This window comes from Rhamphochromis sp. 'chilingali', assembly GCF_963969265.1.
Source record: "Rhamphochromis sp. 'chilingali' genome assembly, chromosome: 11".
NCBI classification, from domain to species: domain Eukaryota; kingdom Metazoa; phylum Chordata; class Actinopteri; order Cichliformes; family Cichlidae; genus Rhamphochromis; species Rhamphochromis sp. 'chilingali'.
In genome coordinates this window covers 18,477,356-18,502,010 of record NC_137938.1, presented here as the reverse complement: position 1 = coordinate 18,502,010, position 24,655 = coordinate 18,477,356, and the positions used below count along the sequence as shown (strand labels likewise).

Below are 24,655 nucleotides of genomic sequence, written 5' to 3'. Positions count from 1 at the left end.
ATCATTTTAGCACTATATTCGACATGATACACTCTGTCTCTTCTACAAAGTATATTTGATACCACTTGGAGTTAAAGTGGTATGTTTAAAAGGAATTTAAGTGCAAGAAAAGTGACAGGCGATACCTGTCACTGTTTCTTCTGGATTTCATGCATCTCAGTATCTGTAAGTGACCGTCAAGACTTTTCAGGTTGAAGAAGAGAACGGCTGCTTGTCCTGCAGCACAGACCATCTCAGGGAGCCAACCCTTCTGGCTGACTTTGTGTTACAGACCCCAGTTGGGGGGCAAAATAAGAAGACAGCCAAGGGTTGTGACCCCGCCATATATGACACCTTCAAAAATCTATGGCATCATTTGTTTTTGATCATGTACAAGTTTTCATACTTGCCTGTTTGTTTTTAACAATTGTATGTTAATAAAATGTGAAAACGTACTCTGTGTATTTCTTTTTTTTTAATTTTTTTATTTTTTTTTAAATCAAACATGTTATTGGATAATGAACAAAAAATCACTAAATATACTGTATCCCAGCTTTCCCCTAATGTTATCTAGACAGTCTCTGAGATTAGGGAATTCTCTGATCCTGCACTATTTCCTTCTTTTTTTTGTTTTGTTTGTTTGTTGTGTCAAATCTTCCATATACATAAAGTCATCTTTTCTCACAGCCAGACATTTTGAAAGCTCTGAGTGAGTTTGGATATGTAGCAGCAAAAATGATCAAAGTGTCCTTGTCACTAGACACAATTAAATGCCCTCAAACATACACACACACACATTCATTTGGGATTTTCCATGTCCAACCATCTGACTAGCTGTCTGACTTTGGCAGTCCTGGAGCACACTCTTGCCTAATATTGATTGGCCTGTCTGTGTGGAGACAGATGAATGCATTAGTACCCAGCTCACCCTGCCACTGGAAATATATTAAGTTCATGTATTAGGCACCCTGTCTGGTTGCCATGGAGATGCACCAGGAGTGAGGGACAAGGGAGAAGGGGTGGTGGTGGAGGGGATGAGGAGGATGGGAGACGAGAGGGGGATACAGGATGCGATGAGGCAGTCGACTTGATTTGTAGTCCCGCTCCCTCTCTGCCTGCCTCTGCCTGTCACTTGCGTGTCCTCCCTTACCTCCTCTTGTCTTTTCTTTGTTTCTGTTTCTCTCACGTTTTTGTTTTTCACCAATTCTATTTTTTCTAAACTTCATCATCAATAATGTGCACTGACTCCTTCTCTATCTCTGCTACCCCATCGATTTTGTTGTCCCTTTTGTTCTTTATTTTCATATTTGGCTTTTTCTCATTCTCCGTCTCGCCGTCCACCCCCCACCCCCACCCCACACCGCCGGGTAGACTTTCATTTATCGCATATTATATATTTCTCTTGGGTTTTCACGTCGGCACCCTTCCCACTCCATCCCCTACACGTACACAAGCATTTAACTCCATCTTCATCTGCCCCTCTCCCTCTCGCTGCCGCCACCTCCCTCCTTGGCTCGCTTCATCTCTGTGCTCTGCAGTAAAACTGGTGCATTGAGGCAGCAGGAAATGGGGACTAGAGACAATAGAATGGTGGGAAATACAGAGAGGAGTCTGTGATGCTCTCCTGTCGTGTCGAGAAAAGATGAGCGTGATACACTTTCAAGACTTTACTTTTATCCCCGTGTGGGATGTGAACATAAATACAGGGCTCTAATTCATCAAGCCCTGAAGAAAAAAGAAAACAAAAACCTTAGAATTTGCACATTTTTAGTCGCTATGAGACCAGGATTTGAATCAAAACACCTACAGAGAAACATTAGTTGAGTTTTTAAAGCTCACATTGAAAGATGCAGACATCTGCTTTGCGGCTTGTGTGTGTGAGCCTGCTGTTGTGCCTGTCTCAAAGCTGCTATCAGTGTTTTGTGGATGTGGAAGACAGTCTCCGTCTGTGCTGGGGTCACGTTTTGACCGAGTACAATGTGAGAAACGTTGACGCCTGCTTCGAGAAGCTGGACCGCATATTCAACAATAATGAGACAGTGATTGAAGCTGGTAGAGTAGGTGCGAAAGAGTTTCTTCTTTGCCAATTTAGGAACAGTTTGTGACAGCATGTAAAAATCTAGGTGATATGTAATTTCTTGATTTTTTTAGGTAAAGGCTATGACATCCAACTGAAGGAAATTCTGGATGCAGAGGTCCTCCGGCTGTTGAAAGAGTTTGACCAAAAGCTGAATAACGGTAGCTAAACACCTGTTTAAGCAGACTGTATAGCTGCATCGATAAAAGAGTAATACATTTGCTAAGTGAGGTCAGAAAAAGAGAAGTTAGAAAAAACAAAAAACGATGCCCCCAGCCACACAATTCCCCAGTATGAATTGAGCCAAATATTTCTGTCTTCCTCCTCCTCCTCCCCTCCATCTATCAGACACTGTGTACGAGCAAAGGTTGCAGACAGCAGCAGACAATTTCATCTCAGCTGCCTCCAAACTGCCTAGAGGTGAGCCACGGACTTCCCTTTTCCTCCACCTTTCTGTCCATAATAACTTATATTAGGTCATCACATCTTACAGTGATCTCTGTACTCTCTCTAAGATGCCAGTTACATTTTTAGAGTCTTTAAAATACCATGAAGGATCCAGAAGGTGGTTTGCTTTAACTGGCTTTCACTCCTGGATGCTGTATCAGTAATATTTATTAATCAAAGTTTTTTATTCTCTTCACAGTCTCTGGATGTATCCCTCCATGTGGTTTGTCTTGATTTTATTGTATTTTTTTTTTATTCTACAACATAACAATCATTGCTTTTAGAAACCAAATAATAATGGCATCAGTATCGGTTTCATTCACCCATCAGGTTTTCAGAGTGCAGGTGCAGTGTACGACTGTGTTACCTGCCAGTACGACTCCTGTGAATTTCCTCTCGACTGCCCAGGTGAGCACTGTTATTCATATTATTACCTCTAACACATCACTGATTCTGTTATGTCACAATTTCCAACTAAAGAAATAAGTACTAATCCAGATGTGACATATCCTTAAATAGCCCTATTTTCACCTCCATAAGCATCCACTCTTGATCCTTGAAATGCTCTTAGCAAAAAGTGAGGATTTGAAAGAGAGACAGAGGAAAGGTTTTATTTCCACACATTATATCTTTTGCACAGAGCCCCCGAGGTACTCTTTAAGTCCTTGGTTTCTTTATGCAAGGTGACAGTTGACTCCCACACACATGGTATTCGTATCAAGCCTTTACAGCACCGCCACTCTTCAGCATATCATCACTTTTACTCGACTCCTCTGAGACTGGGCTTAAATATTATCATTAAGGAGAGCTCAGGCTGCAAGAGCTGCCCCTGTGCGAATGTTATCTGAGTGTGTGCATTTGTCTGTGTGCATGTGGGTGGCTATATGTTTATTTCAGTGGAAGAAATTAAAGTTATGGAAAACAGCAGGATTCGAATGTGGTGCGACGTGCCATTTGCCTTGCCAACTGATATTGAAGTGATCTGGAGGTTCGCAGAGGAGGTACGCTCAGCATATGGTGAATCATTCAGGGTCACTGTTAAAAGTAACAGTTCAACATTTTTGCAAAATACACACACCAGCTTACTCGAGTTAGAGTTAGACGGAATGAGCAACGTGATTTCAAATCTTTGAAATTTGAGGCTGGAGCTGGAAGACAGTTAGCTCTGCACTACAGACTTAAAGATGTCTCCTAATAACAGGTGTGTTTGTCAGTGCGTGATTTTGCTCAGTTGCCTACAAATTTTTGCAAATTTATAACCACATGAACAGAGTTGACTTCTTGTGACAACAGATTTAATAAATATAAAATACTGAGCTGTTATTATTAACACTTTGTTGTTTGTTTGTGTGAAGCAGACAACAACTGAGAACATTTTAATCCTTCAGGTTGAAACGCAGCAATTGGATCAGTTTAAAGAAGTGACTGTGGGCGTTGACAGGCTCTACTCCATCCCCTCAGTGACTTTGAAGCATCAGGGCACCTACCAGTGTGAGGTGTACTCGGGCCAGCTCTCCTTTATCCGAGTATACTACTATGTCTCAGGTAAAACAGCTGACTTTAGAAGGATATTTGGAAATTTTAACTGATCAAGGGGAGAGTCCTTGTACCAGGAAAAAGGAAACTTCTTCACATTTAAAGCAACATTACTTTGTACCAGAGAAATGTTTGAACACTTGATGAAATAAGTAAATAGGTCCAAACTTTGACATGTATTGAAACTATTTTAAAGATATTATATTATTTACATTGTAGTTTTACTTTTTTTTTAAATGAGAAAGAACAGCTTAAAAATGTTTTTGAGGGTACATTGAACTTTCATATTCGTTTCTAAATTCGCCATCACCAGTCAAATCTTCTCCCATAAATTTCCAGAGACGTGAGTGCTGGCTCCTGTTTGTCTTGTTCACCACTTGATTGCACTCAGAGACACTCTAAGTAGTTGGCTAGAAAGTCTCTAAAGTCTCCAGTAAGTGCATTTAATTGAAAGCCTTCTCTGTCCAAAATTAGCACCCTCTGGAAAATCACTGTAAATTAGCCACGCACCTTTCTAAATAAGCTGGCTACTGTGTGTCACAGGGAGGCCTGTGACCTCCAAACATACTCCACAGTGTTTATATTTCCATTGTGCTGTGCATGTCCAGGCACTTTGGGACTGCTTTTTATGGTGACCTTCCTGGAAGTGTGGTATGAAGGAGGGGGACTTTAGCCTGAAGTTTAAGAAATAAATAGATGACAGATAAATATATCTACTTTTTTTTTTAAACTTAACTTTTTACCATTGTGTTTGACTGAGACACTGTGCACTGCTATAAGTTTAATATTTATTGGTATTTAAGTATTATTTCCTGGGATGAGAGAAGTTATTAACTATATAGCCAGGAGTTTCTCTCAGGGATTGTTGCGTGTCAGTCTGTGATGCTGAGCAGGTCAGAGGGCTGTAAGGTCCCACTGATAATGGGTTTAGCCTGTTGCAGAATTGTTCCTTAGAAGGTTGATTTAGTTTTGAAATATAATATTTAAGTTGAAAACACTAGCTGTTTTGTTTTCTCAAAAAAAAATATTTTTTCTTAGTTTGATTTTTCTTCAGTTTGTCTAACCAGTCTGCAATGTAGATCCAGCACACTAATCCACTGAAGAAAAAGGGAATAAAAAGAGACTGGACTGTTGAGCTGCTGAGAAGCTTGTTATTTCTGAGTCTACTGCTCAGGTGCGCTTCCAAACATGTTCACATCCAGTAAAATAAAATTATAATTATGATGAACCCAAGGTTTCTAAACACTATTCCACTACTACTGAGTGACCTTGCAAATAAAATATATTTGGAAAGTGTGTTGCTGCGAGGACGTGCTGCCGCAGGTATCTTAATACAGCTGTTGGCTGGCAAAGCAAGCACTGGCTGTTTGGAGTCAAGAGGGAGTGATATGCATGAAAACAAAAGAGGAACATATTAACTAAACTAAAGGCTAACCCATCTAAAGCACTAATAACTAACACTGAATACTAACTAACCTAAAGCACATCCAGTTTGACTATACCCTTGCTTTTTATAGCCAAATTCTTCTTACAGGGAAATAAATCAGGCCTGCTGGATGTATGCCTTTGGTAGCAAAGTTGTTAACACATTTAAAGAAATGTGGAAGAATATATCAGAATGTAAATGAGCCCTGTGCAGACAATTCCCTGTGTACAGATTGTGTTTTACTGAAAAGTGGAGTTAAAGGGGATTTTAGAAAGGAGGAAAGAACAAAAATAACTGTTTGACTATATGAATGCATCTATTAGCATTCATGATTATGCATTTTTACACAGCTTAGCATGTGTAATTATGTATATGTATAATATTATGTGCATCTCACCTCCTGAACATTATATGATTAGTTGAATAATTATTTTAGTTTTCTGGGTTAGCACATTTTTTCTTAAATTATACAGCTGTTGAATTGGTGGGTTATAACCCACTAATGATACATGTCAACTACTGTGTACAGAAGACTAACTAACTCTGTATTTGTGCTTAATAAATGAGGAAACTCCTACTAAGCAAATACAATTAAAACTGCAGACTTCCTCAACCAACTTCTTTCACTTCATTCATCGTCGGTTCTCCTCTATATTCCCTGTCTTCATCCCTTCGTGTCTGTCTTAGTGACCCCCCAGATTGTGGCAGGCCACACAGAGCTGCAGGAGACATTTGACCTGTCTCTGCTCCCAGGAGGGCAGTTTTTCCCCGCGTCTGGTGACTCTCCCCGCTCCTTCCTCGCCTCATTGTTACCGCTTCTCGCCGCCTGTTTAACCGCTTTACTGCTGCTGCTGTGTCTCTCCCTGGGGTAAAACAGAACTATTATTTGCACAGTATCAGCTTTAACAGATTTTAACCGCAAAGTCATTTAGACATTCACACCTGTCATATGAATACATGATGCTCCAGGGCGCACAAATGAGGTGGTATTCATGTTTTTTTTTCTTTTTCTTTGGTTGTTTCAGGGTTCTGCATTGGTTATCCATACAAGAGCAAAGTCATGCTGAAGAAACACATCAGGCTGAAGATTTAGGTTTATTCTAGAGTGTTTGGAAGATGTATGTGACGCAACAAAGGCATTTCATCAAGTCTGCAGAGTGATACGTCATAGTCCAGACAACATGTGTGTCACTCCTTCCACCACTAGAGGGCAGGATCCACCTCTTTATTAGTAGTAGTACTGAGTAAACGTTATACTACCATAGTGTAGAGTAGCTGGGCTTGCTTTCATATTTGTGTGTGTGTGTGTGTGTGTGTGTGTGTGTGTGTGTGTGTGTGTGTGTGTGTGTGTGTGTGTGTGTGTGTGTGTGTGTGTGTGTGTGTCCTTGTATGAAGAAGAAAAATGGCCCTCATCACTCGTCATGAAGCAGGAACCACTTTAAACTGACCTTAGCGAGTAACTTTAAGGTACTTTAAGGGCACTTTGACTTTGAGGGTTAGGGTTAGATACTTTGGCTACTCCAGAAGGCAGCTGAGCTTAAAATCAGAGAGATGAAGCTGAGCAAAATATTTACACAGTCGAGGCATCCTGACAGAACATTTTGCCAAGACAGAATTTATTAACTATCAACACAGAAGGACCCGATATCTAGTATGAGTTGAGAAATACTGTAAGGAAAAGTTATGAGGTAAAACAGGTCATGTGTAGACATTGTGACCATGATTACACTCTGAGTGGCTGATGGACTCAGTTCTGTCCAGACAGTTGTGCAGTCAAAAGGGTAAAAGGAAAATCCTTTGTTTCATCATCCACAAGCAGAACACAGAAACAGAGAGGACAGAGAAAGACAGAGGTAGCAACAAGCTACCGACTACAGTCAGTCTGAATGAAACCACAAGAAGTAGTAAGTCTTGACATGTTTAAATATATTCAGCAGGAACTTGCATTGAACTTTGCTATTACATTGACACACTGTCACATTACTGTTGTGGGCCAAGAAATATTTGGTTGCGTAAACAACAGCAAAAGATAAATCATCCCCCCCCCCCCCCCCCCCCCCCCCCCCATTACATATCACATGATGAAGAAATTCTGTTACAAAACACACTGTTTTACAAAAGTCGCTCATATACTGGGCCCAATCCTCAAATCTGAAAACCCCAATCAAAAGCTTTTGATGTCAAAGTGTGTCATTATGGTTTGCGCAAGAATGTATAGATCAGGTTTGTTGAATGGCAGAGGAACAGGACCCAGTCGCACGACTTTATGGACAGTTACAGTGAGTTTATTTACAGTGAAAAAACTAAGTGCACAACAGTTCCAACAAGATGTGATTTCCTCAGTGGTGATAGTCCCAGCTCCCGGTGGGTGCGGCGATTCCTAGGAAAAAAACCCAAAAAAACTCCATAGTTCCTTCCAAAATATTTACAAAAGCCTTAGTGCTCTCTCTAAAACTCTCCACAGATTTGATGGACACAGAGAGGACAGAGGATTAATTTCCTTCACTCAGAAAAACATGACAAGTTAAATTCTTTGAACTTTGAACAAATTCAATTCTTTGCATGAGGCAGGGTTCCAATGGCTATTGTTAATCAACGATCCAGCGTTGACTGAAGCTCAGCCACTCTACTAAAGTGACCCTTGATGGCGTCAAGATCAAAGCAAGTGTGGATTATCAGCAGATGTGTGGCTCAAGAGCAGGAACTTCTTCAAGGTCCCTATGCTGCACAAAGACAAGAACACATGCATACAAACATATACACACATACAGGAAGCAAAGAAAGAGCTAGAGGTGGAAGAAAAAACAAAAGAAGAAATGACAGGTTAGCCAAGCAAGGAAGGACCACGGCAGTATAACTGATGTCATTTAGCATTATGTAACCAATTCAGCCTACAGGGAGTGCAGAATTATTAGCCAAATGAGTATTTTGTCCACATCATCCTCTTCATGCATGTTGTCTTACTCCAAGCTGTATAGGCTCGAAAGCCTACTACCAATTAAGCATATTAGGTGATGTGCATCTCTGTAATGAGAAGGGGTGTGGTCTAATGACATCAACACCCTATATCAGGTGTGCATAATTATTAGGCAACGTCCTTTCCTTTGGCAAAATGGGTCAAAAGAAGGACTTGACAGGCTCAGAAAAGTCAAAAATAGTGAGATCTCTTGCAGAGGGATGCAGCAGTCTCAAAATTGCAAAGCTTCTGAAGCGTGATCATCGAACAATCAAGTGTTTCATTCAAAATAGTCAACAGGGTCGCAAGAAGCGTGTGGAAAAACCAAGGCGCAAAATAACTGCCCATGAACTGAGAAAAGTCAAGCGTGCAGCTGCCAAGATGCCACTTGCCACCAGTTTGGCCATATTTCAGAGCTGCAACATCACTGGAGTGCCCAAAAGCACAAGGTGTGCAATACTCAGAGACATGGCCAAGGTAAGAAAGGCTGAAAGACGACCACCACTGAACAAGACACACAAGCTGAAACGTCAAGACTGGGCCAAGAAATATCTCAAGACTGATTTTTCTAAGGTTTTATGGACTGATGAAATGAGAGTGAGTCTTGATGGGCCAGATGGATGGGCCCGTGGCTGGATTGGTAAAGGGCAGAGAGCTCCAGTCCGACTCAGACGCCAGCAAGGTGGAGGTGGAGTACTGGTTTGGGCTGGTATCATCAAAGATGAGCTTGTGGGGCCTTTCCGGGTTGAGGATGGAGTCAAGCTCAACTCCCAGTCCTACTGCCAGTTTCTGGAAGACACCTTCTTCAAGCAGTGGTACAGGAAGAAGTCTGCATCCTTCAAGAAAAACATGTTTTCCATGCAGGACAATGCTCCATCACACGCGTCCAAGTACTCCACAGCGTGGCTGGCAAGAAAGGTGAAGGAAACGGTTTCCAGGGCCTAATCCGTGGATCGACTTCCTTCGAGGCGTGGACGTCTATCAGCAGAGAATGTACCTTCACCTATCAGCAGAGAATGTCCCTTAGTCTGTAACACAGTCAAATATATTCTCAAGTAATATTCAAGCATGCCATTCAGCGTGTTAGTACGAGCTCGGGAGCAGCTTGGGAGAACAAGAAAACAGAGACTGCTTCAGATTGTCTTCCCAAATTGACTCAACTTTATTCACAAGTATAACAGTTTATATAGAGGGTAAAATTCATGAGACAGCAGATTATCAGTTTAAACCAGTACAGACCAAGATAAGGCAGCGTCTTCCTGCCCATGGGTGAAGAAGCATCCTTTGTGTAGTTTATCAGTTCAGCTACAATTGTGATTATCTCAGCGACATATTTTCAAGGCACAAAACAAAGAGTTCTTTCATTAGTGAAATCTGAAACAAACCATTTGGCCTTCAACAGGCGTCTAAAAGATTAAGAAACTAATGTAGCTGAGGGAGTGATCTCTGTGGTATTTCAACCTTGTACCAGCCTGTGATTCTCACACATCAATTCTTGGGTCAAAGAGAAAAATAACTAAAACAAAGGGGCCTTATTGAATGACAGAGTTTTCCTGTATAATGTCACTATAAAACAATATCCAGTAAATGCTACCATGGTACTAAAATACCTAACAAAAGGGTATAAAAGAAGAAAAACTAATGACATGGCCTCCTTGTTCACCTGATCTGAACCCCATTGAGAACCTGTGGTCCATCATCAAATGTGAGATTTACAAGGAGGGAAAACAGTACACCTCTCTGAACAGTGTCTGGGAGGCTGTGGTTGCTGCTGCACGCAATGTTGATGGTGAACAGATCAAAACACTGACAGAATCCATGGATGGCAGGCTTTTGAGTGTCCTTGCAAAGAAAGGTGGCTATATTGGTCGCTGATTTGTTTTTGTTTTGTTTTTGAATGTCAGAAATGTATATTTGTGAATGTGGAGATGTTATATTGGTTTCACTGGTAAAAATAAATAATTGAAATGGGTATATATTTGTTTTTTGTTAAGTTGCCTAATAATTATGCACAGTAATAGTCACCTGCACACACAGATATCCCCCTAAAATAGCTAAAACTAAAAACAAACTAAAAACTACTTCCAGAAACATTCAGCTTTGATATTAATGAGTTTTTTGGATTCATTGAGAACATGGTTGTTGTTCAATAATAAAATTATTCCTCAAAAATACAACTTGCCTAATAATTCTGCACTCCCTGTATACTGTACTTTGACTAGTATGTAGACATGTCTTATGATGGATAAATGTTATAAATCACCAATAGCCTATGATGATAAAAGACTATCAATAAAAAAAAAAATCAGCATTTAATTATTTTAGTAACTATATTTTTTGTTTTGTTCTTCAAAAAAGCCACACCTGCCCTCAGTTTTATGCACACAGACATAAAAGCACATGACAACAATATAACCATTGATCTCGATCCAATTAATATGCATTTCTTTATATGATGCCAATAAAGATAAAGCTCTTCTTTGGTGTGTGGACACCGAGATTTGTGAATGTGATATCTCAAGAATGAGCTGACATGGGAGCTTTAAATTAATACTATCAATACAGCTACTAAAAATCTTGGATGAGTTCAAATCTCAGTGAGTTTGACCTCAAGGTCTAAGGTCAAGTCTTATAAAAATCTTGTGAATGCGATAACTCTCAAATTCATACCATGGATGTATCTACCAAAAATCTTGAATGACTTTCAATCTCAGCAATCTTAAGCTCATAGTCAGAGTAAGCTTTCTGAAAATTTTGAGAAATCAATAACTTGAGAACAATGTGACGTAAGATTTTGAAACTGATGACACAGGTGTGTCTTCTGGAAGCTGAGGGCAGCACTGACCAGCATTTCTTTTGTTTTGTTGTTTGTCTGCCTGTCAATCTCTACTTAGGTCCACAATTTGCAATTCTTGACACTTTGAGGATTTTTGCATGTAAAAGGAGTTCAATGATAGTATAAAACAGTGGTTCCCAAACTTTTTTTGCTAGGCCCCCCTTTGTTTTACAAGAAAAATGTTCGCGCCCCCACGTCCACGCGCGCACGCACATGCACGCACACATCCTCCAACCACACACACCCATATTTTGCTCCATTACGGTTTATTTCACACCTCAAACATTTATTAAACAATTAAGTAAATACAAGTAATCTGCAATAAATTACAGGTAGTAAGAAAATAAACTACTAACTCTTTTACGCTACGTCCGCAACTACACGGGTATTTTTGAAAACGCAGCTGTTTCGTCCACATGTAAACGGCGTTTCGAATCACCGAAAACGGAGATTTTTTTAAAACTCCTTTTTTGTGTTTACGTGTGGACGAGGAATACAGAGTTGGTCACGCAACGTCAAAGGTATGTGCCTTTTTCACGTCACGCTGTGCGCCACGTTATTGTTTACATGAGATGAATTGCAGAATGGAAGATAGAGACAAAATACTGTTAATCTGACTATCTTTGGGTTTTACAGCTTACATATATACACGCAGTTACTCTCCCTCCATGTAGTTGTTTTTTCCTGTGTAATAATATTCAACATTGCTATAATATCAAAAAATGCCTCTCTGTGCAAAATGGGTTTAAAAACATAAACAACTGTGGGATACTGGTTATCCGTGATTTGAATCGGGGACAAATCGTGGCAGGATCAGCCTGATATTATTTGTATCCCGCTGTAACTTTACTGTATAAAGAGCTAACATCTCCAAAATGTCAGGAGTAGTTAGTCATTACAACAAGTGTTTGTGAACTAAAAATCAAGAATGTGGGATACTGTTTGTCCGTGATTTGAAGAGCCCAGCGCTGCTCCCGACGAAGGGAAAACCAATTCTGCAGGGGAGACCTGCCTCGGCACTTGTGCAGGTGAAGCCAACGGGAAGATATGCTTCACCATATTTTCTAGCCTTTGGCTTAGAATGAAGTTTGTTTGGAAACATATTCAGCGATGCTTCATCTCCTGCTTTGCGTTTCTGTGGGCGCCCGTGCTAGCAGTGTCCAAGCGTTTTGTCCCCCCCCCTGCCATGGCTCTGCGGGCTCCACACTTTGGGAAGCTCTGGTATAAAAGATGAATGTATGGTGATTATGAAGGCTTCTTGTTCTATAGAAGTCTTAAAAATGACCACCGGACTTGACCTCGTTACATTTTGCTAACGGGTTTATGGGCCCAGTCACTCACTTTAGTTAATTTTTAAAAAAGGAGTCTAAAAAAGAAAAACAACGAAGTGCCTTGTTGTTGTGATTTGTTGCTATATAAATAAAACTGAATTGAACTTTATGTTTTACTCCTCCTAAGCAAACTTCCACACACAATTTAAGAGGGAGATCCACCCTTCACTCGTAACATCAGTTTCAACTCATCCGGATCGAGATGGAGAAATTGCACATCTTCATGTGTCAGAATTCATAAACTGTGGCTGCACATATCTTTTATTGCTGTCGATGAGTCTCAAAACCTGCATGCAAAACATGACATTTGTCCACAGCAGGTGATCCGTGCATGCGCATTTAACCATCTTTTTTATGATATTTTTACGTGCACAAAGCTCTTTGAACATAAAAAGGATCAGATTTGTGGAACCAAAAAAATTTACGTTTCTGTGCAAATGATAAATATTCAAGTTCAAAGATATACAAAATATTTTTATATGATATTAGATGTACATGTCCTCAAATGGCTTTTTACTTATTAGTGAATGTTACTTATTAGTCAAAGCACGCATTTGTGAGTACTCAATGTAACACAAAAAAATCACAGATTTGTAGATTAAAGCGCCAGAGTCCATTTATACTATATATGACACAAGGGAGAATGGGCCCACTGGACATGAGTGTATGGGTAATTCTTCAAAAATATATATAAAAAAAACAAAAGAAACAAGCATTTCTAGGCACGTAAATTAAATTAAATAATTTCTGCTGTTCATACCTGAAAAATTCAACTCATATATGGTGTGCAGTGTGTGCCAGATTTGGACACATTGCACACCTGAATATTTATTTATTGAAAGTGCAGACACTTTTCACTGTTTCACTTCAGAAGCATAAATCTTTGCACAGGTGATGTGTATATATGTTGTTTAATGATCTTTTGATTTAAAATGTGAACTAAAGCATATTTTTAAAGGGGTTACATGCTCAAAATTTTTTTAATTCATTAATTAAGGGAGGAATAAATCTACTTACTTTTTCTGTGTTCCAGCCTCAGTAACTTTGACACAGTAACACCTGCTGTAATATTTACACCTCTGATGAAATCTCACAAGTGTTCGCTTTATTTTGATACCAAGAGTGTTTACACAGAGTTTGTTCAGAGAGAGGAAAATAATGAGGAAGATAATTTTTTAATGTGAAGGCAAATATTTTCTGACATTTTAAAGGCTCATTATAATATAAAAAGATCAGATCTTACATTGAAGAGATTTTTGTCTTTTTTGTGTTTACATGTGCTCCTTAAACAGATTCACTGAGAATCAACTTCTGAATGTCTTTCCAGCAACGCCAAATCTTTTTTTGTTCAGTGATCATTTAGCCAAACAGTGCTGTAACCTAGTAACAACTTATCTTTAATGACTGTAATTTAGTTGGAGTTAACCTGATGGCTAGATCACACTGATATGAAAATTGTTTAATGCTTGTACAGCTTCAGCAATTTAGAACCACTGCACTAAAGATCATGCTACTCAATTTTAGGACATTATTCTCTAACTGCACAAGTCACAGCCACACTTTTTGCTCCATCTTTACAGAATTCAGCCACAAATTTTAATTCAGGATTATTTTACTGCCATGTCTCAAGTCAAGCCTCCCACCTCCCTACAGACTTACCTTTGTAAGTAAAGCTAAACTTTCAAAACCAAGGACCAAAGGTCAGGATCAACACGGATCTTCAAAAATTACTTCCTGTTTTGTTATCCTGTTGGATAAAAGGATGAATTTGAAACTCATTATCATTATTCTCTAAAAATTCAGATAAAATACTTTATTTTAGCAACAGGACTTTAACATGACGTTTAAAAGACCTGTTGTTGTTTAAAATGTTCTATAACACACTTTTTACTTTTATTCTGTTAATTTTTTTTTTTTTTTTTTTTGGTTAATTGCTTTGAGAGAAAGCTAGAGGAATGTTATTAAATCTACTTGTAAGATTATAACAATTGGTCCAAAAGAGAAATAAATCTGTTGAGTGTCTGTATTTTCCTGACATGAATAGTGTCCTGTTGGTGGAGAAAGACAATATGAAGACAGCCTACAATCTCTAACCCTTATAAAGCTCTTGTGGCGATCCTAAATTTAGTCACACATGACTCAACATTCATCATGTCATCCAACCGTCAGATCACTTGTATTTTTCCACTTGCTTGCCATGTTGCCAGGCCAACATTTGATGCAATCAAAATGAGAACATAAGTTTTTACAGTGCTGTGCAAAAAAAAGGCCTTAGTCACCTCTGAAATCTTAATATTTTAGTTCCAAGGAACAAGATTTCTTTGCTATTTGGGCTTTAGCAATAGTTGTCCAGATGATCTTATACTCTTACATTTTTTTAAATTTCTTTACTCAGTTTTAGTCCAGTCCTTGTACGTCACCATTTTCAGAGGATTTTTTGTTTGTTTGTTACAACACTTAACACATATCTATCTAAGAAAAAAAAAGAAAAGAAAAAAGCCCCCAACTTAAAGAACCTTTTTGTCTCTATACATAACAGACAACTTAGCAAAGAACCAATTTTAAATTGTATGTTCAGGCACTCTACTAATACCAGTGCATTGCAAAACAGCGCAATTTGTTTCCATTCCTCTGGTTTAATCTATGAAAAAAAATGACACAAAAATAACACAAACACATGGTACACACACACAAGGTGTGCAATGTGTTCCTTAAAACACAAATATAAAAGTCTGAGGAAATAAAATAAAAAACAAGTAGTAGTGGAATCTATCTACACAACATAAACAGTATCTGAAAGTCATGTCCTTAAGAGGGAAAAATTATCCTGCAAAGAACCTCAATTGATCCGTTTGGGGTTGCACTTCGGTCTGTGGTTTTGGTGATCTTGTCCGGTTTTAGATCAACTATGCAATGCCATCTGGAAAATATCTGATTGGCATCAGCTTCATTTTTCAGTGTTCCAGTGATTCTAAACACAATGGCAGTGCAGCCAAAACATACCTGGATAGAAAAACATACAGTGGAACACACTCACTCATGGATTTTCCTCCTCAGAATCAGTATAAATGAAGCAATGTGAGATCCTCTCAGAAGCCTGGAGAACTATTCCTGAAGACGACTTAAAGAAGTGACAAGAAAGCTACCAATAAGAGTTCAAGTTGTGTAGAAGAATAAAGATGGTCACACCAAATATTGACTTTCGAGCTTGTTAAAATTGTACCAACTCTGTTTTTGCCTTACATACTGTATATGCACATTTACATATTTTTCATTAAATCACTGCATCTATTTCTCATTTGACTCAAGACTTTTGCACAGTACTGTATTTTGATACTTATGCCAGATCATGAGAGAAAATGCATTTGCCGTGGAATGGGCTTAGCCATTTCTGGATTATCTTTTTCCTTTTGACCCCAAAGTGAATCATATCTTTTGTCAGAGTCGTGTGCTTGTTTGAGCCATTTAGACTCCAACTCACTTCTCCTATCATCTCCTATCATCCAGTCCTGTATGTGGCCACTAAAGATCACATACAGGAGTGGCAATGAAGTTAAATGCATTATTAAGACTGAAATTTCCTTCAGCTATCGTAAAAGCCCCTTAGGCAGATCTCACTGTTGACAGAACCATAAAACTTTATTTTCTTGTATAATATTTTTATAACTTGGTGACCCTGCGACAGACTAGTGACCAGTTCAGGGCATACAATAGGCTCCAGCCTCCTTGTGACCCTGAAATGGATAAGTGGAAGAAAATGGATGGATTTTCTGTGAATAAAGTGTTAAGTATAACTCCTTTTGTTAACTTGTCACTTTGAATATTTGAGGATTTATGTTTACATTGCACTCATAATAATACTCAGAAACAAAAAGGCTATCTTATTTGAAATTTATCATCACTTTGTAAATAAGTAAATAAGCTATCACATAGAAGTGTTTTTTTTACTGCAGCTGATCTTTGTCAAATATAATTACTTAACCATTAGCTTGTTGCAATTTGCTGCCTTTGGCATATTTGTATGCACCGTATCACAGGTAGATATGGATTAATTTTGATGATGACAATAACTTTGGTTACAGACAGATACAACAGAAGAAGCACATAAAACATTTTAGAGAAAAAGAAGAAACAAATGATAGTGTAAGCATTTTAATTTAATAAGCACCCTGGAATTAAGGAAAAAGACATTCTGCTTTTTACATTTTAATTACACAATACTGGGGACTGTATTAAAGATTTTTATAATCTCTCCTGTTTGCATTGCAATATTAATTTATTTAAGGTCCAAGCTTTATTGTAGAGTAGCCTAATATTCCCTTCTTACGTTGTAATTACACATTATTTTTGAAATACAAGCTGTGATAAACTTTTTTTTTTTTTTTCTTTTTCTCTCGCCTGTCCCATTTGGTTCTTTAGCCATCAGAATTGTTGTCTGAAGACCAACAAGGATACCCAATGGATTTACTTTGCCAAATGGATCATCGTGGCATTGCCGTATTGGTCCATTTGGTCGATCTTTGTTTTTATTATTTATTATATTTTATTTTCAGATGTTACAGATGGGACAGACATGAGTGAGGGATAGGAAAGGGAGAAAGAAAGAGGAAAGAAAGGAAAAACAGAAGGGGAGAGGGACAGTGAGAAAGGGGGGGAGAAAAAAAATTAAAATCTCCTGGATCACCTGTTGAGAGAAGAATAGAAAACAAGCAAAAAAAAGACAAAAAAAAAAACCAAAGCAACATACTAAACACAACACCCTCGCATTAATCTAGCTAAGTGTAAACAGCAGTAAATACTAAATATTCAATGTTGTTGTGCAGCACGCAGGACAGATGTGCTTCGAAGTAGCAGCCAAGAAAGGTGTAATTTGGGTCTACGAGCAGTGAACACCCGTGTGCATACCTGTGTGGATCAGCGCGCTTGTATTCCAAAGGTTTCTCCATGTAACGATCTGCTAGGGAGTGTGGGGGGGCCACAGCCCCGTCCTCCAGGGTGTGAAGCAGGTATGGAGGAGATCAAAACTCCAGACATCCAGAGGCCCCCAGAACACAAGAGACCAAGGAAGACCAACAGAGGGGCAGCCGTGCCACTGTTCCAGTAAGAGCTGAGGAGAGTCCCAGATGAGGGTTCACTCAGCAGCCGCGGAGCAGAAGCCAGGGGGAGTTGCAGTGACGCGCCCGTGAGCTCCGCCGGCCACCAGCTGTGCCTGAGTGACCGAGCCCCAGGCCGAGAGGCCGGGGGCACCCCACCCCCGAAGGGGCCCGAGCGAGCCCCAGGCTCCAGGCCCCGATAAGCGGCCGCCAAGGAGTGAGCCGGTGTGTACCTGGACGCCCACCCCCAGACACAAAGAACCACCAACGCACCGACACCTGAGGGAGTCCGCCACTGGCAGGGGAAGTGGTGGTAGGTGGAGATAGGCCTCCAAACCTTGGAGGGCCTGAGGTGTCCCCAGAGAGGTGGCGTCTGATACCCAGCCTGACATATAGACACAGACATACAGGCACACACAGACACAAACATCCATTCCCCCCCTCATGCTCTCATATGCACTCACTCCACACTCAACCAACGTGGAGACAGACATAAAGAGACGCTGTACACACAATCACACTCCCCAAGCGTACTCTACAAACCGGGTCTAGGTACCCTTGCCCCTGGAGGGGGGAACTGCACCCAGACCCAGGTGGTGTTACCCTTTTCCCTGCGGTGGGGAGAGGCCGACCACCCCGACTCCGTAGCAGCAGGGAGGCCCCACACTCCAGACCGCAGTCGGACGGCCAACTCCACCTAGCCCTCCCGCTCCAGCTGTGATAAACTTTAGCTGAGTTTACAGAAGAAGAGGTAGGTTCCAAAGGGAAGAGCTCTGACAAGCCCTCTCAGTGAGAAAGGTTGAAGGTGTATATGTCATACCTTAAAACAAAACTGAATTGAAACAGTGTCATAATTTGAAGGTAATTTAACACAAAGTTGCCTGTCCTTGTTTTTCACTTTGATTTTAGCAGTAGTTATACAAGGTATTTGGTGTGTGTGTGTGTGTGTGTGTGTGTGTGTGTGTGTGTGTGTGTGTGTGTGTGTGTCCTTGTTGTTTGGCATCCATTTTTATCCTCAGCAATGAAAAGTTGATGTTGCTGGTGTAGCTGGTGAATACTTCTGTTCATTTTGTTTCCTTAGTCTTTGCAAACCTATTTTGGTTTGAAGCTTATGTCATCAGCGTTGTCCCTCCTAAATAAAGCTCTAAATAAGCTACCTGTAAAGAAAATAATTTCTTTACAGGTAGCTTAAAGCAACCGTCCGATTTATCCAGGCTTGAGGCTGAGGCTGATTTTATGTCTCATCCCAGTCTTGAACCAGGAATATTTTCCATATAAGCCAAATGCACTGCACCCTTTCTATCTCTCTCTATAGAACTAAATTACCAAGGCATCCTCCAGTCTGCGCCTTAATGAATTAAGCAATTACAATAAAAGTTAGAATCTTTTTAATCTAGTTAAAAATACACACGGTAGTCTTTACATACAAAAATTACTTACAGTAAAATTTGTGTCTGCTTTCTCTTCTAAAACTATATTTTTGTTTCTTCTTTCTTTTAAAACTTCCTGTTGATATCTCTCTGTTTTGCTGTTTTTTTTAAAAAAGGGGTAGCAATAATTTTATATACTAAAAGGTTAATTTAACTGTTGTTTGACAGAAGGAAATTTCTGGCTCTAACCAGTTGCGCCATGAATCCAAACCTTCACAGTGGAGCTGGGACTAACTTTCTGGCAAACTGATATACAACTGTACCTTCCCAAAGGATATTTCATCATCCATCCATATTCTTCTGGTTATTCAAATCAGGTTGAGCTGGAGCCTATCCCAGCTGCCACAGGAGGAAGCTGAAACACACCATGAGAGAACGTGCTCCACAGAAAGTCCACAGCCAGATGGTGGATTCAAACCCGGGACCTTTTGCTGTGAAGCAATCACTGTGCTGTCTTACTTCATCAGAATTTTGTTAGTCTTTCGTTTGCTTGTTTTTTGATGATCCAGCGTGACAAATGACTCTAAAGACCTCAGACTAGTCATTACACTGTTTGTGTCATCATGAAAGAGAGGCTTTTTTAAAAAATTCACTGCTCCAGTAACTTGAAAAAGTTTTAGGAACAATTGTGGGCACTCATTGGTGTTTCATGGTATGCTGCTTCAAACTATGTGTTTTCGCGTAGTTTCCATTACGTGACGGCTGCTTCACCAGCATGAGTATGCCCACTGCATGTTGACAGATTAAAGCTGTCTCTGCAGAAGGGGGAAACACCCTCGGTTTAATTTGTTCATATACTGTGAGCCAGAAATAACTAAATGAGCTAACAGAGTTGTCCATTCTTGTTCGAAAAAATGGTTCTTTTCTCCCAGCCCATCTACTTTTTGTTTTCTTTCATTTTTCCTTTTTTTTTAAACAGGAAAGACTAGTATGGTAAAGAACTGGAGGCAATCGAGTTAATGTGGAAAATATTACAATGGTAATTGCAAGTACAAGCCACACCAAACAAAAACATAAAAACCAAATTTTGGGTTTTACTTTATCATCTTATTGTAGTAAGGAAAGTAATCATGTTGTAACAATGTAACATAACGTTAATCAACATTATATCAGTGTACCTGCTATATATATTACTGATTTAATTCACATCAGTCCCTTTCTTGATTTTCTGTACAAACCTTGTATGGATTATCAGCCACGTTGGAGGTTACACTAATCATGATCACCATGCTGGTTTTCAGAGCTACAGCAGTGGTGAGAAAGGTTGGGGGGACAGCTTCCTCTAAAGCAACGTGAGCTGCTCAGATGGAATGAGACCAGGGTGTGAAACGCAACTTATGGCTCCCATTTCAGGCAGACGGGAGGGAAGCTGAGACAGGGTGGGGGCGGACAAGTTAATTAAAAACAGACGTGAAGGGAAGTGATGTTTGGCTTCGTCATGCTTCTACATTTCTTTCTCTCCTTCTCCTTTCTCTGACTCATTAAAACTCCAGCTAAACTAAAAGTGATTTCCTCCAGTAAATCACCTCACAGCTCTAATTCCCACATTGGCTGGAGACCACCATATCTTTACAAACTCTAATGACTAACGCAGTGGGATCTCTAGTCACATCTACCGAGCATGAGAAAATGCTTTAGTCTGCGACCACTGGCCCTGGATAGCATCTGCTGAAACATCCTGGCAATACACCAGGTGTGTTTCTTTGACGTCAAATCTGTGACGCAGTTTTATTCTCTCTGTGAGATAGCTCCAAATGAAACAGAAGTGGGGCGTTTAGTCTACATTACTACTACTACATACTATTGTCCATGATGTAAATGTTTTTTTAATGACAAAAATTGTGTGTGTTTCTGTCCTGTGTCGTGTTCTGTTTGTATATGTGCTTTTCTTCTGCTGCTGTTACAACCAATTTTCCCTTTGTGGGACAATTAAAGGATTATTCTATTCTATTCTACATGTGGTTTTTTATTTTTTAAGTTGACCAGACTTTCATTGCTATTCATTACTGATGTCCTTGCCCTCCTTATGTGCTCTGTGCACCATGATGTCAAAATTAAGCCCTATTCGTAACGACACAGAGCTGATTTTTATCTCATGATTTATCGAGTGACATCACTGAATAGCCAGTCGGTGGCAAGCAGTCCATTGACATCACATTTTAAGATTGTCTTCAATCACTTTGAACCCCAGCTGTGTACACACTAAAAAAAAAAGTACCTGATACCAGGTATCTAATAGGTATCTAATAGAAAACCCTAAGAATCGAGTTGAGCTGTGCCAAGCTGACCCGAGTAGGCACTAGTGGAAAAGGGCTATTAGATAAAAATGAATCCTAGCTTACCAGTTCTCCCTGGTTACTTAGCGCATGTTTCAGATGTTATTGTTCAATTCACTGCCTGCCTGCCCTTCAGCATGACTTACGAGAGGTTAGAATCCAAGATGTATAAAATAAAAGTATGATCTCTAGGCAGAGCTACACTGTAATTTGTCTTCTTCATTAATGCTGGAATCAAGAGCAGAGTGAATGCTATAGGGACTAAGTGGTAAATAACATATGGACAGTTAACATACTAACTTTAATTTTTTTGTTTATCTGTTTTGTTTAATAAATATACAAAGCAGCACAGAGACTGTCACTATTACTATATCTTCCCACTGAGTTCACTTTTGAATGTTTTCTGCTAAAAAATCTTACAAATTGTTTCTTTCACAAAAGCAGCTCTTCTCTGAGAATTAATGATACTATTTAGGACTAAATCATATGAGTCCACTCATTATTATTGTGATCCCATTAGTGGTGTTGTAGTTAACCAGACATGGGTCAGGATATTTCCAGAAGGTCTCATGATAAAATGATAAAATTACCCTGAAATAAAAACTTTTTAAAGGACAATATCTGTGTGGTCCTAGAGTTTGCAACATAGGACATCATCTTTTTACAAAGATTCAATGTCCAAAAATGTTGTTTGTGGAGATAATATTGCCAGAGAAAATAATATTGAGTATCTGTTAAGCTTAAAACTACATGCTTCCTCCCACATTACCCTGTGCATTTCTTATCAGGGGCTTTCCAGTCTAATCACTCACACAGACAATGAGGGGGTCACTTTTGATTTATTTTTTCCTCCTGCCTTTCAGATGGTGACAGAGATTTGTCAGTGAGACTGACAGGGGTGGCTGTAGCTCAGCTGGCAGAGCAGGTCAGCCACTAATCAGAAGGTCGGTGGTTCGATCCCAGGCTGCCTCCTGGCTGCATGCCAAATATCCTTGGGCAAGATACTAACCCCATGTTTGCCTACTGGTGGTGGTCAGAGGGCCCGGTGGCGCCTGTGTCCGGCAGCCTCGCCTCTGTCAGTGTGCCCCAGGGCAGCTGTGGCTACAATGTAGCTTGCCATCGCCTGCGTGTGTGAATGGGTGAATGACTGAATGTAGTGTAAAGCGCTTTGGGGTCCTATGGACTAGAAAAGCACTATACAAATGCAGGCCATTACCAGTGAACACCTTCTTTTAATCACTTCAAAGTGAAACTACGTAATGTGGTGTTGCCCCAAGTTCTCTGTTACAAATCTTTCTTATTATGTTGCTCTATGATAAATTTGTTCATGTAGTTAGTAATAATATAAAAAATCAACTGGTTCTTGGTCAAATACAACCTCTTGCATTAAATATCCAGAATAAACACAGGTTTTGCATATGTCACTGTGTACATGAGCGGTTGTGTAAAGAGAATCCCACTTATCCACACCCACCGTCAGAATGCACAGAGTGATAAAGGTGCACCTGATATTACTGATAATGCTATTTGTGTGTTCATTTGTCAATAGTGTTTTCATATTTGTACAAGGAGAAACACCTACCTTTATGATGTTTCTCTTCTACTAAACACAAAGAATCACCTGTTTAGTTCATCCCAAGTGTTGATCATCAATAGGATAATTCCCCACTTCAGAACTGAGTGACAGGTCACAATCCTCATGTTCTTTAAAAAGAATAAACAGATACTGTATCCCACCCTGAATGTTATGTAAAACAAGTCATCTGTCAATATGTCAGTTTGACTGAATTATATAGCTTGAGAATGAATTTCTCAAGCTATATAATTCTTGAAATGCTGGAATCAAGAGTAGACTGGATACTATTGAGCAATGTTTCTGCATTGTAAATAAACAGATATAAAGCCATAAAGGTATCCATCTATCTGTCCTTCAAAAATTAGCAGGGCTGGAGCCTGTGCAAGCTAATGGGTGAGGAGCAGGTCACGCTCTTACAAACTGCTACTAAGCACAATGTCTTAAAAAACAAAAACAAAAAATGGTTTTGTAATACTATTTGAAAAGAATATTGACTTATTTTAACATTTTAAGCCCCATGAATAAACATTTTGTTATTTTCATATGGGATATATGTTTAGCAATAAAGCATTTCTATCTAACTTTACCACTAAAATTTACAATGTCATGCAAATATAGCTTCCCTTCCTTTAAGGATGTTTTCCAGTAATAAAGCCTGTAATGTCATTCAAGTTCAAGTATCTCGGGGTCTTGTTCGCGAGTGATGGGAGAAGGGAGCCGGAGATCGACAGACGGATTGGGGCTGCAGCTGCAGTAATGCGGACGTTGCACCGGTCCGTCGTGGTGAAGAGGGAGCTGAGTGTAAAAGCGAAGCTCTCAATTTACCGGTCGATCTACGTCCCTACCCTCACCTATGGCCACGAGCTGTGGGTAGTGACCGAAAGAACGAGATCGCGGATACAAGCGGCAGAAATGAGCTTCCTCCGAAGGGTGGCTGGCCTCTCCCTTAGAGATAGGGTGAGAAGTTCAGCCATCCGGGAGGGGCTCAGAGTAGAGCAGCTGCTGCTCCACATCGAAAGGAGCCAGCTGAGGTGGTTCGGGCATCTGACAAGGATGCCCCCTGGGCGCCTCCTGGGTGAGGTGTTCCAGGCATGTCCCACCGGGAGGAGGCCCCGGGGCAGACCCAGGACACGCTGGAGAGATTATATCTCTCGGCTGGCCTGGGAACGCCTTGGTATTCCCCCGGACAAGCTGGAGGAGGTGGCTGGGGAGAGGGAGGTCTGGGCCTCTTTGCTTAGGCTGCTGCCCCCGCGACCCGACCCCCGACAAAGCGGATGACGATGGATGGATGGATGGATGGATGGATGGATGGATGGATGGATGGATGTCATTCATACTTTATCACAGCTACACACCTTTTGTTTAATCCGTTTTAATGAGTTTCACCTCTGATTTGGTGTTTACGTCAGTGTTTATGGTGCTGTGCAAAGGTCTTGAGCCACCCTTCATTTCTTAATATTTGAAAAATAGGTGCAGAGATTAATTAAACTGCACTTTGAGTTGTTTTTACAGTATTTTCTCATCTACGTTCACTACATCTAATCCTTGCATCTTACTGACACACCTGTTTCACTCTCCAGCTCAATTTCTCTGCCTAGCCATCTGATACAAGCCCTGTTCTCCTTCCTCAGTTTCCAGTCTCACAAACAACTCACTATAAACCTTTCTTTTTTTTTGTTACCTCTCTCTTTG

The 24,655-nt window shown here is 40.0% G+C and overlaps 1 protein-coding gene across 1 annotated transcript; it reads left to right on the top strand.

The window, feature by feature from the left end:
• Window positions 1–1,826: 1,826 nt before the first annotated feature.
• Window positions 1,827–6,612, top strand: spaca6 (sperm acrosome associated 6; the record flags this gene model as incomplete). Its single annotated transcript, XM_080897049.1, has 9 exons — window positions 1,827–2,040; window positions 2,131–2,217; window positions 2,405–2,476; window positions 2,703–2,726; window positions 2,834–2,911; window positions 3,401–3,504; window positions 3,892–4,048; window positions 6,153–6,333; window positions 6,491–6,612. The coding sequence occupies 9 exons, from the start codon at window positions 1,827–1,829 to the stop codon at window positions 6,567–6,569; spliced, it is 996 nt and encodes a 331-aa protein (XP_080753175.1). The 3' UTR covers window positions 6,570–6,612.
• Between the last annotated feature and the right edge of the window lie 18,043 nt (window positions 6,613–24,655).